Genomic DNA, 26045 nt, shown 5'->3' on the forward strand with positions numbered 1-26045 from the left:
ACAAATTTCTTCACGTCAGGGGACATAGCTCACATGTATGCTCTACAGTAAGGAGAGGCACATCCTCACTACATGACACGTTTGAAGGTCCAGATAATAACATGATAGTTTCAGCTGTTGTAGTCATACTGACCATAATAGAAGCTATTGTTTATTGAGGGCCTTCCATGTGCCAGACCTCAGCTTCGGCTCACTGTTTTCTCACATGATTTCATATAAATCTCTTAACAAGGAGACAAGAATTATGAGGAAGCTAAGAAGAACATGAATTAAATAATTTACTCAAAATCACCCAGCTAGTATGGGTAGAGCTAAAAACGGAATTTAGTATAGGATGCTGTTCTGTCTGGGCTTCCCAGGTGGCTTAGTGGTAAAGAATCCATCTGCAAAGCGGGGAGACATGGAAACCCTGGGTCAGGAAAATCTCCTGAAGAAGGAAATGGCAACCCACTCCAGTGTTCTTGCCAGGGAGATCCCATGGGCAGACAAGCCTGGTGGGCTACAGTCCACGGGGTGGCAAAGAGTCAGACATGACTTAGCAACTAAATGACAACAACAACGATGTTCTTTCTGCAGTGTGATCTCCAAGTAAACTTCATCCTGTGGATATACCTGAGCAAGCAGGTGGACAATTACAATGTTTTAGGCAACTGTCCCATCTTTTATCCCTTCTCTTTAAAATTAAAAATTGGCTATTTTTGTGCTAGAGCATTTTGAAAGACAAGGAGAGAAACCAATATTTGCTTCTATGGAGTACCATGAACAATTTTGAGGTTAAAATAATTACGCTCCCAGCCTTTTTAATCACCACTGAGTGCTACACATTTGCCAAAACACAGAAGACCTCTCCCTCCAATAGCTCCTTGCCATTTCCTTTCATTCACAAGTTCTATTGGTGGAGAAAACCATGCACTGCCATGCCGAGAATTTACTATTTACTTACTACTTTCAGGTCTCTGAAAGAAAGAAAGTGAAGACGCTCAGTCGTGTCTGACTCTTTGCAACCCCATGGACATTAGCCTACCAGGCTCCTCTGTCCATGGGATTTTCCTGGCAAGAATATTGGAGTGGGTTGCCATTTCCTTCTCCAGGAGATCTTCCCAACCTAGGGACTGAACTCTGGTGTCCTGCACTGCAGGCAGACGTTTTACCGTCTAAGCCACCAGGAAGTCCATCAGGTCTCTGAAACAGACCTCATCTAAAACTGTAAAGGGAAGACCAGGACTGTGGCAGTGAATTCACTACATTCTCGTTTGCTGAGGTGACACATGACTTCAGGTTCAAACAGCATCTGATACCATCTATGGCTTAGTTTATGAAAGATACCTATTCAGTAAATGTAGGACTTTAAGAAAATTTAAATAACTCAGCTAATGTTTATTGCTAAAATGTCAAGCTAGAAAAGGGAAAGGCACTCAGAGAATGGTGATGATAGTACTTCCCTGGTGGAAAGGTGGCTAGCAGACTTCTAAGAAATCTCATGGGATAGCATTAATTTGGTAAATTTGTCAAGGTCCTCAGTCTGGTAGGCTCAAAATCTAATTTTATCCTTACAACAGAGGGCACACCCAACTCCCAGGAGAATGTTAAAAGACGTATATTTTTATCTATACATAAATTGATATATAAAACCAGAACTGCAATATATTATTACATTGCAATTAAAACTGCAAATTTCATACAGACTACATGATATATTGTTTCCATATCAGCATTTTATTCAGAAGGAGACTTGCATGGAAAGCCAAATCCTTATCAGAAAGCTGTTTGGTGAACCTCATCCTCTGAACAGGAGGATAAATTATAGGAATTCTCTACAAGAGAGAAGATATTAAAGATGAATGGGACCAGATGAGTCAAGTCTCTGAGTTTCCTTATCTCCTTCCTACACAAGGCTTAGATGGGAACCGCCAACACTGGCTTATTACCGAGACTAAACAATCTATCATTTGAATGATGCAATCTTTTTTGTTTTTGATATGTTGAAGGATTCAACCAAGTACTGTTATAAATCTCCAAGTCCCAGAGTTATTCTGTCTCTGAGTTGGCTCTGCATTTCTGTAGCCAGAACCATCAGTATCTAGAGTTTATTGTTTTACTGTAAAAAAAAAAACACCTTATCTCCTTAATATAAGGTTTTTGTTTCAGTGTATCCCCAACTATTAAAAACATCTACTGCAAAGAAAGTCACAATAAGTCCCTTTAAGAGAGTGATCACACATTGGATATTTTTATAAGACAGTTAATGACCCTCAAAAAACAGAGAACTTGTCATTGTGCTCTAAATGAAGAACAGGGTACTTTTACAGAAAGATCTAAACCTCCCCCAAACTCAAATTATACTTATGTTTATCCAGAAGAAGAGTAGCACAGAAGACAATCAGGTAGAAATGAAAGGAATCAGAAGGCATGAAGTGATACTCAGAATATTATTTTAGTCTACATCAACCTAGACAGTTTCCCAAACATATCCTGCAGGACGCTGGTGGTCCCCAAAATGTAAATGTTGTGCAAAGAGAATAGAATGCTAGGTCCTATGGTGAAATACCCTTGAAATAAAAGGTAAAACAAAGTTACATGTTTATTTACAGTAGGAATTCTCTGAGCTTTTAATATTCATGTTAATTGTGACCTCTTGGGGGAGGACCTACATCTGGTATGCACTGAAATAAAGGACACTTTTTTTAAATAAAAGATTCTTCAACACAATACATGCAGCAAAATGGGTGGAGACCAAAAACATTTTTAATTGAAATAATAATAATAATTTATTATATTATTATTAATATAGTAATATGTGGCTCAGATGGTAAAGAATCCACCTGCAATGCAGGAGACCTAGGTTCAGTTCCTGGGTTGGGAAGATACCCTGGAGAAGGCAACAGTGACCCTCTCCAGTATTCTTGCCTGGAGAATCCCATGGACAGAGGAGCCTGGCAGGCTACAGTCCATGGGGTTGCAAAGAGTTAGATACAACTAAGCAATTTTCATACACACACACACAAGTAATAAATGATACAAATGTTTAATAATTCACTCAAAAGAAAAAACAATTCAAATACTTACATTTGTAATCCTCCAAATCAGACTCTGTACTATTATCAGTACTTATTTCTATTGCAGCATCTGCCAGATTTTTTTCTAGTGCTGACCTTGCAAGGCTTGGTAAAAACCTGGTGGGGTGGGAAGGATGGACTGATAAGGTCAAAGGTTTCTGTGATTCCCTTAGACAGACACATGACCAATCAAGGATGATCAGTCTTGATCTGTGAAATCTAAATAATAAAGTATTTTAGAATAAAACTCAAGCATGTATGAAGATGAAGTATGTTTATTAAATCTCCTTTAATAAGGAAAACTAATGTTTAACTGTGGCTTCCCAGGTGGCACAGTAGTAAAGAATCCACCTGCCAATGCAGAAGACACCAGAGACATGGGTTCAACCCTTGGGTCAGGAAGATCCCCTGGAAAAGGAAATGGCAACCCACTCCAGTATTCTCACCTGGGAAATCCCATAGACAGAGGAGTCTGCCAGGCTACAGTCCATGGGGTCACAAAAGAGTCAGACACAACTTTAGTGACTAGACAATGTGTAATTAGCATTATTTGTTTATATATAATAGTTTGCAGGACATAATTTACTTTTTAAAATGGATTTGGTATACCTCGAAAATCTTGTTTATCATTTAATTGACTTTTCCAATTTTCTTAAAAGATAAAACAACCCCACTTTAATCTTCATTAAACTGGCAATCACAAATTAAAATAAGCAAAGGTGGATGAATGAGGTTTTCTTTATTTTCTAACACAAATTAGAACATACATAACAAATTACTGTATGACTTTCAAGATTATTCAGCTTGGTTTTTCCTTCCATTAAAAAAATATATACCTGCTTATGTTTTCCATACCTATGTTGTCAAACAACTATCTAGTGAGTGACAGAGGCATACTTCAATTACAAACAGATTACATGAACATCATGGGCTTAGAACATGAAAACAGAGTTTCCCTCCCACAAAAAATTATGTGCCATGATGTTCCAATAAACATACTAAGAATGTGTACTTTTTCTTTTTTGGCCATACCACAAGGCTTGCTGGATCTTAGTTCCCTCATCAGGCACTGAATCTGCACCCCCTGCAGTGGAAGCTCAGAGTCTTTACCACCAGACTGCTGGGCAAGTCCCAAGAACATAAACTTCTAATTGGTGTTTTCCATAGCACTAAATCTCTGGTGGCTCCCACAGGCTTGAGTATAAGCATAAATAAAAGAGATGTTGGTGTGAGTCAGAAAGCAAAAGCCTAAGTATGTAACAAATGGTTGGGTCTCCTGTCCCTGTAACATTCCAAACCACATATCTAAAGCCAACCATCTCTCGCTGACTGCCTCATTTTGGTTTGGGGCTGTGATGGCCGGCGGCGGGGGTTATCAGCTCATAGATCAGGAGCTCATCAGTTCAGCATCCAGTGAGGCTTATTGCTGTTCTTTGGCCTTTCATCATGGTTTTCAGACTGATGCCTTGTCATTCAAAGCCAAGCCCTCACTTCCTCTCTCAGACCCAGTAAACTGGGCTTTTGTCTTGTTTCCTGAGCCCTTGTCTTGGCACCCCACCCTCCCTTTCTCTCATCACGGTCTCATGAACATCACGCCCTGCGGCTGCATATCCACTGATTGACAATGACCTGTCAAACCACCTTGAATGACGTGATCATTTTCAAGCTTAGACATTGTGTGCTATTCCCAGAAACCATTTACGTCTATATAATCTGTCTGGCAACCTCTCCTCACATTGTCCCTGTACTAAACTGTTCTAAACTGCCCTCCAAAACCTGCAGAGGACAGCAAACAAGGCATGTATGTCTCCCTTTCAATGGCAATGACAGGTATCGCTTGCAATATGGTACTCTCTCCTGCTGAAATTGAACATGCTTCAGATTTATTTTCAACCACGTACCAGACAGCCCTGGAGAAGGCAATGGCACCCCACTCCAGTACTCTTGCCTGGAAAATCCCATGGACGGAGGAGCCGGGTAGGCTGCAGTCCATGGGGTCGCTAAGAGTCAGACACGACTGAGCGACTTCACTTTCACTTTTCCCTTTCATGCACTGGAGAAGGAAATGGCAACCCACTCCAGTGTTCTTGCCTGGAGAATCCTGGGGACGGTGGAGCCTGATGGGCTGCCGTCTATGGGGTCGCATAGAGTCGGACATGACTGAAGCGACTTAGCAGCTTAGCAGCAACCAGACAGCCCTACCAAATAATCAGAAGTAGCGTGGAGGTTGAAATATATTTACATCTAGAACCTACATTCTAAAAGATATTAGCCCACCCTAACAAATGAGGAAAATGAAGCATATCAGGCAATAGGAGGCCAACTCTTAGCTTTTCTACACTGATTTATAATACTACTTGTAACATATATTAATTTCAAGTTCCCAAAAATGTGTGGGTCTGTTTCAGGGCTCTAGAGTCTATTCTAATGCTCTGTTTGTCTTTTCTTGCACCAACATCACATTTAAAATAAATATAACTGTATAATGGATTTTGATATCTGGTAGAGAAACTATATTTCCTCAATATTCCTCAAAATTTCTTTGGATGTTATTGGCCTTTTATATTAATTTCAAGATCAGCTTGTCTAATTCACTGCAACGTTGGTGATATTTGACCAAACAATATCTACATATCAATGTAGGGAGAAAAAACAGCTTGATAATACTTAATCTTCTGTTTTATGAACACAGTATAGTAACCCATTTCTCACAGCAATCTTTAACAACTTTTAACAGAGATTCATGCTTTTTTCCATAAAAGCATTATATGCCACTCATTAAACTTATTCTTAGGTTTGCAAAGCTTTCTATTATTATTTTGAATGGTATTTTTTTTAAAAAAATTAGACTTCTTTACTGATTTTTACTGGAATATATGGATAGGAATATCACTGACTTGGGCGTATAAGTAATCTCATTATATTCTATCTGTTCTAAAATGTAGTTTACATGCAGCTTCTCTTGAATTTTTTTATGTAGCTAATCATGTATCTTCTAGCCAATCTAAAAGTACAAAAGGCAACATTCTTGTTTTATTCCCAACTCTATAAAGTATTATACCCTAAGAATGTTTGCTATAAATTTTTAGTACCTACCCTTTATCAGATTAAGAATGTCTCTTTGACTTCATGGTTAGCTAAGCATATTGTTAGTTTATTTTTGCTTTGGTTTGTTTTCAAGTTTGGCTGTTGAGTTCTAACAATCCCTTTTTAATGATTTATTAAAATGAAAATTTTTCTCAGTAATATGTTAATGTGTAGTATGTTAATAGGCTTTCCCTGGTGGGTCAGATGGTAAAGAGTCTGCCTGCAGCACAGGAGACCCGGGTTCGATCTTTGAGTTGGGAGATCCCCTGGAGAAGGAAATGGCAACTGACTCCAGTATTCTTGCCTGGAAAATCCCATGGACGGAGAGGCTGGCAGGCTACATGAGATTGCAAAGAGTCAGACTTGACTGAGTGATCTCATTCTTACTCACTCATGTTAATATGGTAAATTTAAAAAAAGAATATTGAAATTTCTTCACATTCTTGAGGTAACTCCAAGTTGTTCATAATTTATTTATTTATAAATAAATCTTATTTATAATTTATTTATATAGATAAATAAATTATATATAATATATATCTACATTTGGTTTGTTAGTATTTCATTTAGGATTTCTGTACACACTCCATGAATGTGATTTATAATTTTCCTCTCATGTATTATTCTTGTCTGGTTAGGTATCAAGATTATACTAGACTCAAAGTGAATTGCTATGTTTTCACTGTCTACTCGCTAGAATGGCCTCTAAAATGCTTTGTGTATGATTATTTCATTCATTCCAAAGTATTATTTTCCCTTTGGCTTTGAAACTCTTTATATTACTTAGCATTAACTATTTACTTCTATTAACTATAACTTAGTTCCTACTAAGAAAACACTGGCTAGATAATAAATCTATCTTTCTGTATGTATTTTCTTCATTTCATGACCCTAAAAAATAGGCAACTGAAGCATTTTTTCTAATTTTCATTTAGAAGTTGAATTATCTACTCAAGAGAATCAACTTTATTATTTCTCATGATTATTAGTTATTCAAAGAATTACTCCAAAGCACTGGAAATGAGCCTTACTTTAGCCTCGTTTCACCACAGAACAAACTGAAGTTGCAACAAAAGGAACACAACTTTGACTACAAGAAAATTGTCCACTAAGCTGAAAATATATAGAGGGCAGTTAAGAGATTTTCCTAAGCTGAATACAGTTTCTCTTTTAATTCCTCTAATGTATCAAGGAATGAATGGACAATAGTTATAATCACCAGAAAAATAATTAAAAGATCATGTGAAAAGAGTCTAAAAGAAATCTTCAGGTCAATTGGATGGTGTTATTAATATTTTCTAATTACTCTTTTTTTTTTTTTTTGGTGTTTTTTTTTTTTTATAAATTTATTTATTTTAGTTGGGGGCTAATTACTTTACAATATTGTAATAGTTTTTGCCATACATTGACATGAATCAGCCATGGGTTTACATGTGTTCCCCTTCCTGGACCCCCCACCCACCTCCCTCCCCATCCCATCCCTCTGGATCATCCCATTGCCCCGGCCCTGAGCCCTTGTCACATGCATCGAACATGGAATGGTGTTCTGTTTCACATATGATAATACACATGTTTCAATGCTATTCTCCCAGAATGTCCCACCCTCACCTTCTCCCTCAGAGTCCATAAAATTGTTCCATGCATCTGTGTCTCTTATTCTGTCTCGCATATAGGGTTATCGTTACCATCTTTCAAATTCCATATATATGCATTAGTATAAAAATATGGAACGCTTCACGAATTTGCGTGTCATCCTTGCGCAGGGGCCATGCTAATCTTCTCTGTATCGTTCCAATTTTAGTATATGTGCTGCCGAAGCGAGCACTAATTACTCTTTTAAAATAGTTTCATGTAAGCATGATTCTGTAAGGAAATTCTGTAAGTCAGTGTTTAAACTAATTTCCAAACAATACGAAATACGTATTATACAAAACACATATTATTTCGTATTATACTAATACAAAAAATATTAGTGTAGACTGGAAAGATGCTAGTTTTTTCACACTTGGGCAACAGGACACGTCATACTACGCTGCATGGAAAGTTCCAGTGCAAATTTGGGGAGTGTCATGTGTAATGCTTAAGACCTCTCTCTCAGAAAACGCATGAACCAGCATTCAAAAGCCAAACCTACTTTTCCTTATTCACTCCTGTCTGATTTGAGTAAGTAACTTAGCTTTATCACATATAAAAGCCTCTTTATTATTATGCCTAAGTAAGATAATGCAGGGAAACACTGCATACAAGGCTGAAAAAGCTACATGTTCAGACTGATAACTTTTTCCAGACCTGTGAGCACAGACTATCAAACTTCTGTGTACTATTTTATCAAAGATCCAGAGAGTTGGACTCAGTAAAAAAGGAGAATATGGTTACCTGGAAAGACAGGCTTTGGTGACAGCATTGTGAAGGTTCTCATTAGGGTACTGTGACAGCCGACGAGAAATCCTCAACAGCTGTCTGGTAGAAAGGGATGCTGCCAGCGACTGTGCCTACCAAAAGGCAAAGACAGGCTGGTAAAGAGTTCTGTTTCAACTTGCTGAAAGTGCCTTTTGATGGGTATCATAGCAGAATTATTATTCCTGAATGACAAGGCCAAACTTAAGTATGTACTTACTGTTAATGAATTACAAATAAACAAAAACCAATTTACACTTAAAACATCCTTAAAGACAGCTTTAAAAAAAAAATCCATGAAAAGTATTTATTAATTGAATTCAATTAAAGCGCTGTATATACATATTTTTGTTTTTGTTCTTCTGAGGAGGGGAAGGAGGTTGGATGGAGGAAACATGTTACATTGTACAGATTGAACCTGACTTAGGGATAGCCCTTATGTACAACTAACTGGGGCTTCCCCAATGGCTCAGTGGGTAAGGTATCTGCCTGTAATGCAGGAGACACAGCAGAAGGGGGTTTGATCTCTAGGTCTGGAAGATCCCCTGGAGGAGGAAATTACAACCTACTCCAGTTTTCTTGCCTGAAAAGTCCCATGGGCAGAGGAACCTGGCTGGCTACAGTCCATGGGGTCACAAAGAGTTGGACAGGACTAAGCGAATGAACATACCCACATTCATTTTCATTCCCGTCCCGCTTATACAAAGCTAAACTGTTAAGATAGCCAGAAAATGCTTAGAGCTTTAAGTAAATATCTGGCTTCTGAAATAGAGAAAAGGAGTTGTGGACAATTTAGGCTGCTGATCACAGAGGTGTCAATCAGTTATCACCTGGGTGGCAGCTTACAGTTTGGAAACCTTCTCCTACACTGTTAGAATAATTTCACTTTATATTCTTATTCGTCCCCAAATCCCATTAAGAGAGCTGCTATTAAAGAGCTCAGGACATCATTAAGTACCAATAAACATTTGTGAACTTGAATCTGAAATTATCTTAGCAGACAGCATAATGCAATAGTAAAGTTTATAAGCTTTGGAGTCAGACAAATCAGTCTTCCATTTATTAGCTATGTGATTTTTGGCAAGTCACTTAATCTCTTCAAGCCCCAATTTCCTCATCTTTAAAATGACAAGAAGAAAGCCTTCACTTTTAAGTGTTATGAGTATGAGGATTAAATTAGAAAATTATTTAAAGCACTTAGCAGAGGTCAGACACATATGGGTGCTCAACAAATAGCAGCAATTATTATTCAAAGTCAGCCTCCTCAAAATGAAAGAAAAAAAAAAATCTAACAGGGAACGGGATCTACACGTTAATAGAAATCTAATGCATCAGATTGTTACTGGCCTAATTCCTAACTTAGATCAGCAGCATTAGAAGATAGTCGTTTTCACTGAAAATCAAGAGAACTTTTAAAGAAACTGGTCCTCTGGGGTGGGAGAGAGGCAGAAGAGCCCAGGGTGAAATGTCAGAGTCTGACCAGGGCAGTTAAGTGGCCCTGAGCCCCTGAGGAAAGGGAAAGGGGACTCTATCAAATTAACAAAGGATTCAGAATGGATGGTGGGAGGATGCTAAAACTACACTACACATTTGTTCCTTTTAACACTTTGCTTAAGGTCATCTCTGCACCTCCCAAGGAAGCAAAAAAAAGGATTGATTGCTCCTTCCTCATGTATTTCACAGCTCCATGAGATGCAGGTCTGCTGTTATTAGCATTATATTTTAGCTACAACTTGGGTTAAACACTCCTTTGGGGACTAGATTAGGAGCATGACCACTATTTATGACATATCCTTTTTTCTATTAAAAAACACATTCTAAGTTTCAAGGACTTCATAAGCAAAACATTTGGTTCAGACTTGTTCAACAAATTTGCATTCTAGACACAGAGACAATATTTAAATATAAAAAAGCATAAAGTGCAATTCAAAATAGCATATAATTTAATGCAAAAATAAATGGAGCACTTGACAACTGCTATAGGGGCTTTAAAATGTTCAAGTGGGTAGGAGAAATGCTATGAACAAAGGGTAAAAAGCAACAAGAACAGAAATACATGCAGAATGTAAGGAAACCAGCCCAGCTTTACTAGAGGGTCTTGCTGGAAAGTTTACTCCCAAATATCAAAGATCCATGAATTACGCTTTAAAGAGTTGGTGTTTCTTCTAAAGGCAATAGGACTGTGCTATGTGCAAAGCAGTACCATGGTTTTAGAAAGACTAACCTGGCAGTAATAGGCAAAGTAGCTGAAGGACAAAGAACTGAGGCAGGAATCAGAAAGGTACTTCAATTATAAAGAGATAAAGTCCTATAGTAAGGTTACTGGCAAGAAGAAGGAAGTTGTTCAGCTGCTAAGTCGTGTCCGACTCTTTTGGCGACCCCAGGGACTGTAGCCCGTGAGGTTACTCTGTTCATGGGATTTTCCAGGCAAGAATACTGGAGTGGGTTGTCATTTCCTCCTCCAGAGTATCCTACCGACCCAGGGATGGTATCCATGTCTCCTGCATTGGCAAGAGGATTTTTCCCACTGAGCCACCTGGGAAGCCCAGTAAGAAAGGAGAGAAGGGATTAGACAAATGTTTCAAAGGACTTGGCAACGGATGGATATGAGACAGGAGGAAGAATTAAGGATAAGATTGTTTTAGCTAGTATGACTGAAAGTGTCAGAAGTTAAATATGACTTAGCAATTCCCACTCAATACTTGAGACCATGAAAAATTCCTATTTTAATCATGGAAAATGTTTGACAAATGACTCCAACCATAGGATTCTACAAGAGTCCCATTAAACCACACGGTAACTTTCCAGGTTAAAATATTCTAGTCTAATTCCAAACGTGACACTGAATTCAGGCTTCGTATTTCATTCCAGTGATCAAGAAGGACTTCTCATGAGTTTGAAAAATACTGAGTCAGTTGATAATACCAAAATGCTTTACAATAATATCCAGTATTAAATCAGAAAGAAGCTTTAGGTTGAGCCACTTAAGTGTTGAATAAAGGGTTTGGCTGTTTCTCCTCTCACATTATTACCAACAAAAAATTGAGAATCTAATTTAAAAATCCTAATACACTTAACATTTATCATATCAAATTTCTAACTGCAGTTTTATCTTCCAAAATAGGGTAAGGATGTGAGCATATTGAAGAGCACACCTCAAGGGTTTTTTGGATTAACAAGATTAATAATAGCAATTCAGCTTAGAAATATGAGAGGTTTAAGATAAAAATTATTTAAGAAATAAATTCTTTCTTTCCTCTTAAAGAATTATTTTTTATGAAAATGTAATGTTCTCTGGGAGAGAAAACTCTAGGGATGACCTATTAATTAATAACTAATTAATTTATTCATGCATTCATCAAACATTTGTTAATTTTATACTATGTGCCAGGCACCAAGATGGGAGATAGCTGGTACAAAAAAGATACCTTGACCTTCCTTTGTCTCCCTGCAAGCAGGAAGTGAATCGCCCATGAAAAAATACCCTCCCTGTACCAGGAGGCTAGAAGGCATCCTTACCACCAGAAATAGGGAATTTAGGGCTGAGAAGGTTATATTAACAAACCTTGTTTCTTTCTCACTAAATTACCACCCCAAGCCCAAATGTCTTTGTGTTGTCAATTCTTCACAATTTCATTGTTTCTTTGTCTAAAAGGTATAAAAGCTGCCTGCTCTGGTCACTTCTTTAAGTCTCAGATTTTTATGGGGCTCCTGCATCTACAAAATTAAATCTGTTGTTTTGCTCATGTTAAATAGTCTCATGTCAATTTAACTCTTAGGCCAGCCAAAGAACTTAAAGAGGAAGAAGGGAAAAGTTTTCTCCCCTATACCATCCCGAACATAAACAGAATCAGAAATAGAGAATCAACAAGGAAAGAGAAGTTAGAAGCCAGAGATAAAGCTGTTGGCACCCACACAGAGGTGACACTTGAAGCCGTAAGAGTACATGAGGTCGCTCAGCAGAGGAGACAGAAGAGCGGAGCCAGACCTCCAGGACACCCAGGCACTCCTCTGGGGCTGAAACTTGTTTTCTGTGACGCCAGCCAGGAGAAGCTGGGAGAAATGTTAAAATCATTGAAACAGTAACATATACACACAGGAGAAAGCATAGCAGAAGAGATAAAAATATCAGCTTAAAAAATAGATTTTAAAGCACTGAACTCTAAGAATATAAAGCAGCAGCCTGTCAACAACAGAAAATTCTATGGAAAAAACCCAGACTTACTGTTGGATCCTGTGTCTCTCTGAGTTTGTGCGTAAATGACAACAATTTGTCCAAAGCTTCCGGAGGCATATTTGGGACCTATTTTATGAGAGGATTAAGGAAAGAAAGAATTAATCGGGATATATGATCAAGCAACCAGAAACTATGGCTGCTTATCAAACAATATTAAAATTATGTTTTTATAAAGTCTCTGATTGTAGGTATCATGCTTAACCTGTGGATAAATTTGCTTATTCATCTTCTCAGGAAACACTTCTGCCTCTGTTTTCTCTTTAAGAATCAGGTCAAGAAGATGTGGTACATATATACAATCAAATGCTTCTCAGCCATAAAAAAATAAAATAAAGCCATTTGCAGCAACATGGATGCAACCAGAGATTACCACGCTAAGTGAAGTGAAGTCAGAAAGAGAAAGACAAATGCCATATGATATCACTTATATGGGGAATCTAAAATATGACACAAACAAACCTTTCTATAAAAATAGAAACAGAATCACAGACACAGAGAATAGACTGGATGGGGGAAGAGGGGTGGGGAGGAGGGATGGGGAAGAGGGGGGAAGGAGTTTGAATTGGGAGTTTAGGATTAGCAAATGCAAACTGGTATATATAGAATGGGTAAACAACAAGGTCCTACTGTATAGCCCAGAGAACTATATTCAACAGCCTGTGATAAACCAGAATGAAAAAGAGTATGAAAAAGAATGTATATATATGCATTATTGAGTAACTCTGCTGCACAACAGTAATTAATACAACACTGTAAGTCAACTATACGTCAGTTAAAAAAAAAAGAATCAGGTAAAACCAGGCCATTCTTCATTTACAATTCTATCACAAGGATAAAACTGAAAGGAACCTCTAACCAATTAAAAACTGGCATATAGTGCACCCATAAGAAACTTCTCATATATCACATCCATTTTTGTTAGCTTCAACTCTAATTCAGGCATTTTTCTTATGAAACCAAACTCCTTCATTTAGCAGCAACCTTACACCTATGTCTACTAAGAGACTTAATATATCCTTGTATAAAGGGAAGATACTCAAACTGTCCATTTTTTCAAGGACTTTAAAACCTGTAATAAACCATAATGGAAAAGAACAGGAAAAAGAATGTATACATATACATATATATATATATATATATGCATATACACACATATATGCATTTCTGAATCACTTTGCTGTATAGCACAAACTAACACAACACTGTAAATCAACTGTATTTCAGTAAAATAAATATGGAAAAAAATCCCTACATACCTGAGGGGCATGATCTACTTATCAACGAAATGTAAAGAACAGTTGCCTAAAAACATACATTGACTGCTTTTAAGTACACTGAGTTTAATTTAATATGTATTTGAATTAATAAGAAAATTTTACTTAAACAATAACAAAATTAAAATTTTAACTTAAAAAGAGCAGCTGCTGCTGCTGCTAAGTCACTTCAGTCGGACTCCATAGATGGCAGCCCACCAGGTTCCCCCATCCCTGGGATTCTCCAGGCAAGAACACTGGAGTGGGTTGCCATTTCCTTCTCCAATGCATGAACGTGAAAAGTCAAAGTGAAGTCGCTCAGTCGTGTCTGACTCTTCGCGACCCCATGGACTGCAGCCTACCAGGCTCCTCCGTCCATGGGATTTTCCAGGCAAGAGTACTGGAGTGGGTTGCCATTGCCTTCTCCGAAAAAGAGCAGAAGGAGATGTTTGAACAATGACTGGTATAACATGACAATCTCAGAAACAAACTGTTCATGGTTTGAACAGTAGTGGATCTGACATATAAAGGCAAGTTTTTTGACTTTAAAGTCTACACCCTTATCCACAACCATGCTCATAAGACCTAAAATTAAATGATTCATTCTAGTATTTCAAAGGGGATGAGTGCAGTTATTAGTGATCTAGAATAGTACTGTCTAGTAGAACATTCTACAATGATGGAATGTTCTTTATGCTATCCGTGTGCCATGGCCACTTGAAGTAAGACTGAGCAGCTGAATTTTTAAATTTGCTTTAATGTGGCTAGTGCTACTACACTGAACAGTGAAGTCCCAGAATTCCAAAAGTGCTAAACACAATGCTTGGTTAAGGCAGACATCACAATAATAGATTACAAACACTACAAGCCACTAGACAGCTACCAGTTAAGTATAGGCTACATTACAATCCCAAGGGGACCAGAAATACCTAGGATTTTCTACAAAACCTATGTAACTAAAATATATTTGGCCTCCTCTTGTAGTTGGAGAAGGAAATGGCAACCCACTCTAATATTCTTGCCTGGGAATCCCACGGACAGAGAAGAGCCTTGTGGGCTTCAGTCAATGGGTTCACTAAAAGTTGGACACGACTTAGGGACTAAACCACCACCACCACCCCTTTTAGTAGGAGCTTTAAATAGTCACCTTTGGCTGAATCTAAAAGGAAAAAGAATCCCCAAACTGTCTGCACAGGAGGAAAATGGAGAGACAGCGTAAATGCCTGGTTCTTAAAGTGTGGTCCCCAGACCAACAGCATCAGCATCACCTGAGTACTTTAGACATGCAAATTCTCATTTCCAACCCAGAATCACTGGCTTAGGATCTGTAATTTAACAAGCCCTCCAGATGATCCTGAAAAGTGTTGACGTATGAGAACCATTTTATAAGGTAATTTGGAAATAAACAGTGAGAAAAAGCCAAAAATATCCAACTCTGCTCAAGCAGGTGTCAAAAATGCCTTAAAAAGAGAGTAACTAAAGGCAACAGGCTTGTGCTAGCCTCACTCTTACCATTTCCTTAATCACTTGGATTTCTTCACTTTTGACAAGTGGTCTCATGTAATGGAAAAAGAACATGGTTAAGAACTCTGGCCCCAGCCACTGCTGTGCTGTGCTTCCAATAACAGGGGGTTCTGCCAAGGCGATGATTCTGAAGGAGGGGTGAACAGGGAAAATCGATCTAAAAGGGAAAAAAAGCTTTTTAAGCATAACCTTTTGTGTTAGAAATTAGGTCACAGTAGCTAAAGCCTAGGCAATAATAAGACTATGGTACAGATAAAGCTACTACCCAAAGAACAAGCTTTGAAAAAACAAAGGTCAGGACATTCTAAAAACCTAAGATTAAAACAAAAGAAGAATTACCAAAGGTTAATATATGATGTACCATGTCAACTGATGAAACTCCATCCCTGGCATGAATCACTGTTTTGGAAAACATGAATCCATGTTTTGGATATGTTGTTATACCTACAATAAATTTACTCCATAGTCCCTGAAGAAGAAAGTGAAAGTAAAAGTCACTCAGTCATGTTCGACTCTTCGCAACCCCATGGACGATACAGTCCGTGGAATTCTCCAGGCCAGAATACTGGAGAGGGTAGCCTTTCCCTTCTCCAGGGGATCTTCCCAACCCAGGGACTGAAGCCAGGTCTCCTGCATTGCAGGTGGATTCTTTACCAGCTGAGCCACAAGGGAAGCCCGTTAGTCCCTTGAAACATAACCCCAAACAGTTCATATTCATTACATAGGTCCCCTGTCTTTGTTCAAAATCTCCTGTCTTGCAAGGAACTTCTATGTCAGTCATAGAAAGACCAAGAAGCATAACTCAGAATGAAGACACTTTCTACAATGCAGAAAATTTAAGTAGCATAGGGGATCAGATTAAAATTCAAATTTGGATTGGCAATAAGAATACTTAGGTCTTTAAAAGGTGGAGAAAAGTGAACTTCTATGTAATTCACTCTTTTGTCATTTAGTAGGAAACAATATGATTTTTACAGTGATCTCTTTGATAAATCCCTGTTAGGGAATCCGAAGATGTAAATATAAGATAAGATTTCTCATGGTTTGTGAAATGAACTTGAGTAGTTTTAGAAGAAGGAGCTAGAAACCCTTTATCATGATCTCATCATGATTAATATCAGTTCTTATCAATTTTCAAAACTGCAGTGCAAATAGACCTTTTGCAGGTTATATCATCCTTGCTGAGAAAGGAGAAATGAAACTCAAACACTTGCCAAGATCTTCAGAAAAACAAAAATAAAGGGACCTAAATGGCATTTCTTCATTGCCACCAACTATTATGATAGAACTCAATAGTTATGTGGTTGGGCAGTGAGAATATCAGGAGATATGTATAGAGAGAATCAGATAAATACTCTGAAGATTTCAGATCAGAAAAAGTCCTCCCAATACAATAGGAAGGTTCACTGAGTTCCTGACAGCATGATCTATAATTTTACAAGGCCACAGAACCATTTGTAAGCCAAGGAAAAGCAGTTTTTAGGAATGGTCATATGAAACGTCTAGATGAGTTCATAAAAGCTACTAAATACCATTTCATTTTGTTGGTGGGGGGACTTATTTATAGATATTCAAGCACAGCATGGGGATGATCTGTCCAAAAGAGTTGTACTAGGAAAAGAGAAAAGGATAACAACGCAGATAACGACTGCAAGTCCTAAGGATGGCACAGCCACTCAGGATTGCTAGAAACGACCTAGTCACACAACAGAACCTGGACGGAGAACACTCTATGATCTGAAAAGAGAAGATTATTCCATTTTCCACGTCTGTTAAGTGGTTTGCCATCATCCAGAAAGTCTGCTTCAGGGCCCAGCAACAGATGCTGGATTCATCTTTGATCCTCTTCTTTCCTAGTTGGGAGAAAAGAAGGTGGGAGAGACAGAGCCTGCTTATCTGTGCTTTGCTCAAAATCAAAGCTGCAGATGTAGTTTTTCACTCAAGATGGTGAGGGATACTAAATTAGGGAAAAAACAAAACCAAAATCCAACAAGCAAGGGGAATTTCAATTGCCATCCTTAAGTCAGTAGGCGAAGCAGCAAGTGCCACAGGTACACTGCAGATTCAGGCCTAGAAGAACAGCTAACATGAAAGCAAGCCAGGCTGGTTTTAACTCAAACATGGAGATGGTCGTTGCTTATGAGGTACACTGTGGCTTGCTTTTTGGTACGGACGCTAGCAGGGGGCTTCCCAGGTGGTCCTAGTGGTAAAGAACCTGCCTACCAGTGCAGGACACGTAAGAAACGCAGGTTCCATCCGTAGCTTGGGAAGATCTCCTGCAGTAGGAAATAGCAACAACCCACTCCAGTATTCTTGCCTAGAAAATTCCACAGACAGAGGAGCCTGGTGGGCTACAGACCATGCGGTCGCAGAGTCTGACACAACTGAGCGTGCGCATACACACACACACACACACACACACACTAGTAGGGTACCCAAGTGAGCTGGCCAAATTTAAAGGGGGCAGTTTCTGATGATAGCTGATGTGTCAGGAAAAGAAGTATTAATATAAGCTGACTATAAAAACAGCCAACTGCTAAATAATAGGATGAGAAGGACCTGTTTGCTTGCTAAGTTCTCCACAAAGGCTTCCTTATATATAAACAGGTCATATGGAAAGTTATTTCCTGATGCTGTGATGCTCTCTGAGTCTGAAGGTTAGAGAGCAGAGCGCGCCTGAGGATGGGCCACGTACTTCCAGACGTGACATGACACGCATGCGTGTGCGCCAAGCCTCTTCAGTCATGTGTGGTCCTGTGGACTACTGCCCACCAGGCTCCCTGTCCATGGAATCCTCCAGGCAAGAAGACTGGAGGGGATTTCCATGTCCTTCTCTAGGGAATCTTCCCAACCCAGGGATCAAACCCACGTCTCTTACATCTCCTGCCTTGCAAGTGGGTTCTTTACCACTAGTGCTACGTGGGAAGCCCTGTGATCTGACAAACTGGTGGGTAATACAAAGGCTGAATAAGTAATATATAATTGAGAATTAGGAAACATGTACTATGAAAATTTTAACTCAAGGTTAACTTCAATTTTACTAGAAGTTAACAACAAATAACAATTGAAACTAAAGATATGGATTAACTTCAGATAAATAGATATCATTTCATAAAGATTAAAAAATTTTAAAGCAGAAAGATCATTTACAAAGGCTTAAAATATAGAGGTCAATATGTTTGTTTGGGAGCATAAGTACAAGTTTTCAGAAAGTCAAGTACTTTCCAATGCTTCTCAGCAATAAAAGGAAATGAATTATTGATATACAACAACATGGAATATCTCAAAATAATTATGCTGAGAGGCCAGACCCAAAGAGCACATACTGTGCAAATACATTTATATAAAGCTCTAGAAAATGCATATAGAAAATTTTCTATAAAGAAAGCTGAGCACCGAAGAATTGATGCTTTTGAACTCTGGTGTTGGAAAAGACTCTTGAGAGTCCCTTGGACTACAAGGAAATCCAACCAGTCCATCCTAAAGGAGATCAGTCCTGAATATTCATTGGAAGGACTGAGGCTGAAGCTGAAACTCCAACACTTTGGCCACCTAATGCGAAGAGCTGACTCATTTGAAAAGACCCTGATGCTGGGAAATATTGAAGGCGGGAGGAGAAGGGGACGACAGACAATGAGATGGTTGGATGGCATGACCGACTCAATGGACATGAGTTTGAGTAAGCTCTGGGAGTTGGCGATGGACAGGGAAGCCTAGTGTGCTGCAGTCCATGGGGTTGCAAAGAGTCGGACATGACTGATCGACTGAACTGAACTGACAAAATGCAAGTTATATAGACTAACAGGGACCAGATTCCTGGGGTGGGAGAGGGTGGTGAGAAGGATTAGAAAGGGGTCTGACAACACTTTGGAGATCACGGATGTATTTATTATCTTGATTGTAGTGATGGTTTCATAGGTGTATAAAATATAAAAAATTATCAAACTGTACACTGTAAATATACAGATTTGTATATTTGAATTACAAAGCTAAATAAAATCAAAACTTCAATAAATTTCTATCTTCTGAAGGAAATTATATGCTACATTTTTATCAAATGTGTATGTGAAAGAACTTGAAACAATAACATAGAAGGTTTTTATAAAGATATTAATCATGAACTGAAAAAGGATTTTGTAACTGGCCTTTCACACGATAATACTAATGTTCCAACTCAGAACCTGGAGGTTATGCAGGTCTGTACACAGTCCATATTTCTGCCGTTTTGCAATGTAGCAAAGCAAATTCCTACTTCATCGTTATACCACACAATGTCTAGTGTGACAGATAAGTAAATAGATAGACAAATGTATTGCTGTTGTTAATAACCATCACTGCAAGAAACTTTTTGAAGACCTTTGCTGATAAGGACGAAACAAAGATAAGTGATAAAAAGTGAGAATAATGGGTTTTCATCAAGAGCAGAGCAGCTAGTCTAAATCTGTTCTTGAATGAATTTTTGAGAGAAGGTGCATTCTTGTATCAAACACGTGATACATTTGTGTATAAAAAGACAAAAGCAATACATACAATAATAAGTAATGTGGCTTCCCTGGTGGTTCAGTGGTAAAGAATTCACCTGCAATGCAGGAAGTTGCCTGCAACGCACTGGATCCCTGGGTTGGGAAGATCCCCTGGAGAAAGAAATGGTAACCCACTCCAGTATTCTTTCCTGGGAAACCCCATGGACAGAGAAGCCTGGCAGGTTACAGTCCATGGGGTGCAAACAGTTGGACACAACTTAGTGACTAAACCACCACCACCACAGACCCTTCATAATCACAGAGTTTAGAACTCTTCCTTGACTATAAAAATGCTTAGGATTATTTTTCAAAATCGGAATTTGCTTACAGCACTTTGTTTCGGGAACCAAACACTGAGACTTGGGCATAAAATCCTGGAACTAAATTGAATTTTGTTAAAAATTTACATAGATTAATTTTCCAGCAAAGAGATCCTGAGGTTTCTAGGGAAAGTAGGAGAGAATGCTCAGATCCTAACTACCTTCAAATGTGAGTAAGAGTAAAATCTAACGGATTGAGGACTGTGCCCAATGTCCACTTACAGTCCACAACTGATTAACAGAAACTGGAGAATTATAAACTGTCTTTAATGTTCAATCATAATCAGTAAAAAATAGTCAATAAAAATACAAAAACATTAGAGCATATATAGTTACAACTGAGACTAGGCCTCTAATCTTTGTTGCTTTCCTGAGATAACCAGAAGCCTTTTTTTGGTGAAATAAACTATTGGTAATTCACAGAGACTCTCACCCACCCTCATCTAGACTCTGATCAACAGCAGGAAGGGACACATTTAGAAGTCTGTAGTATTTGTACTCCTCCTTTCCCCAAAGAAATTTTTCTCATCAAAGGAAGTAGTTCTATTTTGGTCCTTACTTCCTGTGGGAAATGCTGGCATGGTGTCTGGTGAGCATGGCCATCGTGTTATTTCTAACCATGAGGTCCACAGCATTCCAGGTGTCCTGCACTAGAAGGAAAGTCTCTAACATTTCTTAAGCATTTCTAAAGGAACTTTAGCTATGTCGTTAGCTGCAAAGGATACCTGCAGAGCACTACAAAAACGATCGAGGTATATGGTGAAATTAGAATACAAAGAAGGTCAGCAAAGTAGTCGAATATAATTGTATAGAAACTGGATTTCATACTAGGAAGTTGAAAGGCTTGGTAGCTCACTGCTAGTAGCTGATAATTATGAGACTCTATGTTATCAGACTTGTCATTAAGAGCAAAGTAGTCTTAATTAGTAGGTTCATAAAAGGAATCATTGCTAGCTCAGAAAGTTATCGAAAACTGGATGAATAGAATCACTTTACCTTGAATTTTCTAGAATTTGTTCTGAGTTAAGATTTATTCATGATTCCAAAACATATACTAAGTGCTCTACTATCTATCAGATACAGTGGCATTTGAAACACAGAGATGAAGTACAGGGCATTAGAGGGTCCAGACAACACTACAGTCCTACGTCCAGTTTTTTCCTAAGACCCAAGTGCATCACCTCCCTTCGTTTGAACACGTGATACCACCAAATTCCTTTTTGTGACAATTTAAAGTTGTTCTTTTGTTGCTGTTACTTGTAACTGAAGGATTCCTGCTGAACACAAATATGAAAATTGTTCATATCTGAAAGCCAAAATGTATCTAAATTTACCAAACTGGGTCTAGAAGCAAAGTAGTCTAAATCTGACTTCCTTTCACTCTACCTTTGGTCATTTTCTCTATCTCAAATTCCCCACAAAGAAACAAAGTATCAATAGCTGAGTTTATTTAAAGATGAAGAGAAATAATAATCACTTTGCTGCACTTCAGTTCTATGCTTAGGTATGGAATGAAAGGATAGAAGATTCCAGTTATGAGTTTCTAATTTATTCTAATGCCAAGAGTGACATATTAGATATGGACAGAATACAGGGTCAACTCAAGCTATATGTCACGTAATATGACAATGGGTCATATTACTTACAAGAACAACTCATGAAACAATTAATTTTCTCACAGGACACAAATTTCCTACTTTTCACTTCAGTTGACTTCAGTCGTTCAGTCGTGTCTGACTCTTTGCGACCCCATGAATCGCAGCACGCCAGGCCTCCCTGTCCATCCAACCATCTCATCCTCTGTTGTCCCCTTCTCCTCCTGCCCCCAATCCTTCCCAGCATCAGGGTCTTTTCCAATGAGTCAACTCTTCACATGAGGTGGACAAAGTATTGGAGTTTTAGCTTCAACATCAGTCCTTCCAATGAACACCCAGGACTGATCTCCTTTAGGACGGACTGGTTGGATCTCCTTGCAGTCCAAGGGACTCTCAAGAGTCTTCTCCAACACCACAGTTCAAAAGCATCAATTCTGCGGCGCTCAGCTTTCTTCAGCGTCCAACTCTCACATCCATACATGACCACTGGAAAAACCATAGCCTTGACTAGACGGACCTTTGTTGACAAAGTAATGTCTCTGCTTTTTAATATGCTATCTAGGTTGGTCATAAGTTTCCTTCCAAGGAGTAAGCGTCTTTTAATTTCATGGCTGCAATCACCATCTGCAGTGATTTTGGAGCCCAGAAAAATAAAGTCAGCCCCTGTTTCCACTGTTTCTCCATCTGTCTGCCATGAAGTGATGGGACCGGATGCCATGATCTTAGTTTTCTGAATCTTGAGCTTTAAGCCAACTTTTTCACTCTCCTCTTTCACTTTCATCAAGAGGCTTTTTAGTTCCTCTTCACTTTCTGCCACAAGGGTGGTGTCATCTGCATATCTGAGGTTATTGATATTTCTCCCGGAAATCTTGATTCCAGCTTGTGTTTCTTCCAGCCCAGCATTTCTTATGATGTACTCTGCATATAAGTTAAATAAGCAGGGTGACAATATACAGCCTTGACGGACTCCTTTTCCTATTTGGAACCAGTCTGTTGTTCCATGTCCAGTTCTAACTGTTGCTTCCTGACCTGCATACAGGGTTCTCAAGAGGCAGGTCAGGTGGGCTGGTATTCCCATCTCTTTCCCACTTTTCATGCTATGCTATTTCCTTTTAGTGGAGCTGCCCACTCTCAACCAAATGAAAACAGCCTGGAAAGATAGAGTCAAGTGGTTGAAAGGAAGAATCTAATCTACTATAACCTTAAATGACAACATATTTATTCTAAGAAAATAGTGTGTTTCTCTGGTTAAAAAAAGGAGGAACACTGATAAGGAAAGGAACCAGGCTTTCAACTGGCAGAAATACTTTGGACAGAGAGGAGAATTCATTTTGAGACAACTCGTCTCTGAAAAGTTAATAAAGTCCTGATAAATTGATAGAATATAAGAGAAAGAAAGAGAAGTTCAGCCCAGGAGGTTCAAGACCTAACTGATGATATATACAGAAGAGACACCAGCAGAAACAGGAGCATGGGAGTGGAGAGGGATGGTGTGTACACTGCGCATATGGAGAACAACAAGTCCAAATCAGGGCTAGTCAGAACATGCCACAGGAGAAAGATGAAATGGACAGCAGATGAAACTGATAGGATACCTGATGTGCCTGAATGTGCTGAGAGGAGATACAGACAACAGGCAAAGTGCCTCTACACATTTTAGAGGATAGAAATTATATCAAGCGTTTTTTTCAACCACAACAGTATGAAACTAGAATCAATTACAAGAAGAGAAAGAGGGACCTCCCTGGTGGTGCAGGGAAGTGGAAGTGGTTAAGAATCTGCCTGCCAATGCAGGGGATATGGGTTCCACCCCTGGTCTGGAAGATTTCACCTGCCACAGGGCAACTATGCCCGTGTGCCACAACTACTGAAGCCTGTGCTCACGAGTCCATGCTCTGCAACAAGAGAAGCCACCTCAACGAGAAGTCTCTGCACTGCCAACTAGAGGGCAGGCCCTGCTCACTGCAACGAGAGAAAGTCCACGCGCAGCAACAAAGATCCACTACAGCTGTAAATTGATTAACTAAAAAAAGAAATGGGAAAACACAAACACGTGGATACTAACCAACACGCTGCTAAAAACCCCACGGATCAATGAAGAAACGGAAGACGAAACCAGACAATATCTCAAGACAAACAGAAAATAAAAACACATCTTTCCAACATCTATATGAGGCAGCAAAAGCAGTATTAAGAGAGAAGTTCATAGCAATACAAGACTACCCCAAGAAACAGGAATATTCTCAAACCTAAGTTACCATCTAATAGAATTACAAAAAGAACAAAAGCCAAAAGTCAGTAGAAGGAAAGGGGAAAAAAAATCAGAGAGAGAAAAAGTACATTCCAAAAAATAATTGAAAAGATCAATGTAACCGAGATCTTTTTTTTTTTCCTTAATGGGAAACAAAATAGATAAGCCTTTAGTCAGACTCATCTAGGGGGGGCAAAAAAAAAGAGGACCCAAATAAACAAAATAAGTAATGAAAGAGAAGTTACAACCAATATCGTAGAGGTTAAAAAAAACACAAGAGAATACTATGAACAGTTATATGCCAAGAAATTAGATAACTAGAATAAATGGATAAATTTCTAGACATATACAATCTTCTCAGAATGAATCAGGAAGAAATAGACAATCTGAACAGACTGATCACTAGTAGTAAATTGAATTAGTATTCAAAACACTCCCAAGCAAGTCCAGGATCAGATGGCTTCACAGGGAAATTCTACCAAACATATAAAGAAGGGCTAATAACTATTCTTCTCTAAATACTCCAAAAAAATAAAGACAAGGGAACACAAATTTGTTTTACAAGGCCATCATTACCCTTATACCAAAACCAAACTAAGATAGCACAAAAAAGAATATTAGATGCTAAAATAGATGCAAAAATTATTGACAAAATAATAACAAACCAAATTCAATACAGAAGAATGTGAATATAGATGCAAATTTTTTTGACAAAATAGTAACAAATGAAATTCAACAATATATAAACAGGATTATATACCATTATCAAGCAGGATTTATTTCAGGGATGCAAGCATGATTAAATATCCACAGATCAATCAATGTGATATATCACATCAAGAAAAATAAGGTTAGAAATCACATGATCATCTCAATAGATGCAGAAAAAGCATTTGACAAAATTCAACATCCATGCATGATAAAAAAACTCTCATCAAAATTGGTATAGAGGAGACACATCTCAACATAATAAAGGCTATTTATGATAACCCAGAGCAAACATTAACAAAATAAAAAGGCAACCTATGGAATGGGAGAAGGTATTTGCAAATGATATGTCTGATTAGGGATTAATATCCAAAATACACAAACAGTTCATACAGTTTAATACCAAAACAAAACCAAACCAAACAACCTGACTGAAAAATGGCAGAAGACGTGACTAAGTATTTTCCAAACAAGTTTTACAGATGGCCAAAAGGCACCTGAAAAGGATGCTCAACATGGCTAATCGTTAGAGAAATCAGAACAACAGGGACATACCCTCTCACACCTGTCTGACTGGCTATCACCAAAAAGGCCACAGACAACAAATGCTGGTGAGGGTGTGGAGAAGGGGGAGCCCTAGTACACTGCTGGTGGAATGTAAACTGGTGTTGCCTCTATGGAAAATCATAAGGAGGTTCCTCAAAAAAAAAAAAAGCAAACTAAAATGGAAATACTATACGATCCAGCAATTCTACTCCTAAGTATATAATCCAAGAAAATGAAAACACTAATTTGAAAAGATATACGCACCTCAGTGTTCACAGCAACATTACAGTAGACACAATATGGAAACAACCTAAGTGCTCATCAACAGATAAACGGATACAGAAGATGCGGCACATTTATCCCGGAATATTATTCTGCCGTAAAGAATGAAATACTGCCATTTGCAGCAATGTGAATGAATCTAGACAATATTATGCTAAGTACAATAAGTCAGACAAAAACAAACGCTGTATGTTTTCACTTGTGGAATCTAAAACAAAAAACAAAACAAAAGAACAAATGAATACAACAGACACAGGGGACAAACT

At 38.4% G+C, this 26045-nt stretch overlaps 1 protein-coding gene and 1 non-coding gene across 11 annotated transcripts in view; both read right to left on the reverse strand.

Moving 5' to 3' along the window:
• Window positions 1-26045, reverse strand: part of VWA8 (von Willebrand factor A domain containing 8) — a 385006-nt gene that overhangs the window by 247650 nt on the left and 111311 nt on the right. For all 10 annotated transcript variants that reach the window (XR_014071267.1, XR_014071268.1, XR_014071269.1 and 7 more), the window contains 4 exons: window positions 15543-15711; window positions 12766-12843; window positions 8520-8635; window positions 3067-3173 (listed from right to left, as the gene is read on the reverse strand). Coding sequence is in view for 7 of the 10 variants with exons in the window: in XM_081549924.1 (XP_081406050.1) it covers window positions 3067-3173; window positions 8520-8635; window positions 12766-12843; window positions 15543-15711 (470 nt within the window). In the remaining 3 variants the exon portion in view is untranslated. The remainder of the gene's footprint in view (window positions 1-3066; window positions 3174-8519; window positions 8636-12765; window positions 12844-15542; window positions 15712-26045) is intronic.
• LOC145530772 (U6 spliceosomal RNA) lies at window positions 7862-7968 on the reverse strand. The gene has a single exon (XR_014072064.1). It is a non-coding gene; the product is annotated as a U6 spliceosomal RNA (small nuclear RNA).

This window comes from Giraffa tippelskirchi, chromosome 12 (assembly GCF_054371585.1).
Source record: "Giraffa tippelskirchi isolate mGirTip1 chromosome 12, T2T-mGirTip1v1.2.pri, whole genome shotgun sequence".
Lineage (NCBI taxonomy): Eukaryota > Metazoa > Chordata > Mammalia > Artiodactyla > Giraffidae > Giraffa > Giraffa tippelskirchi.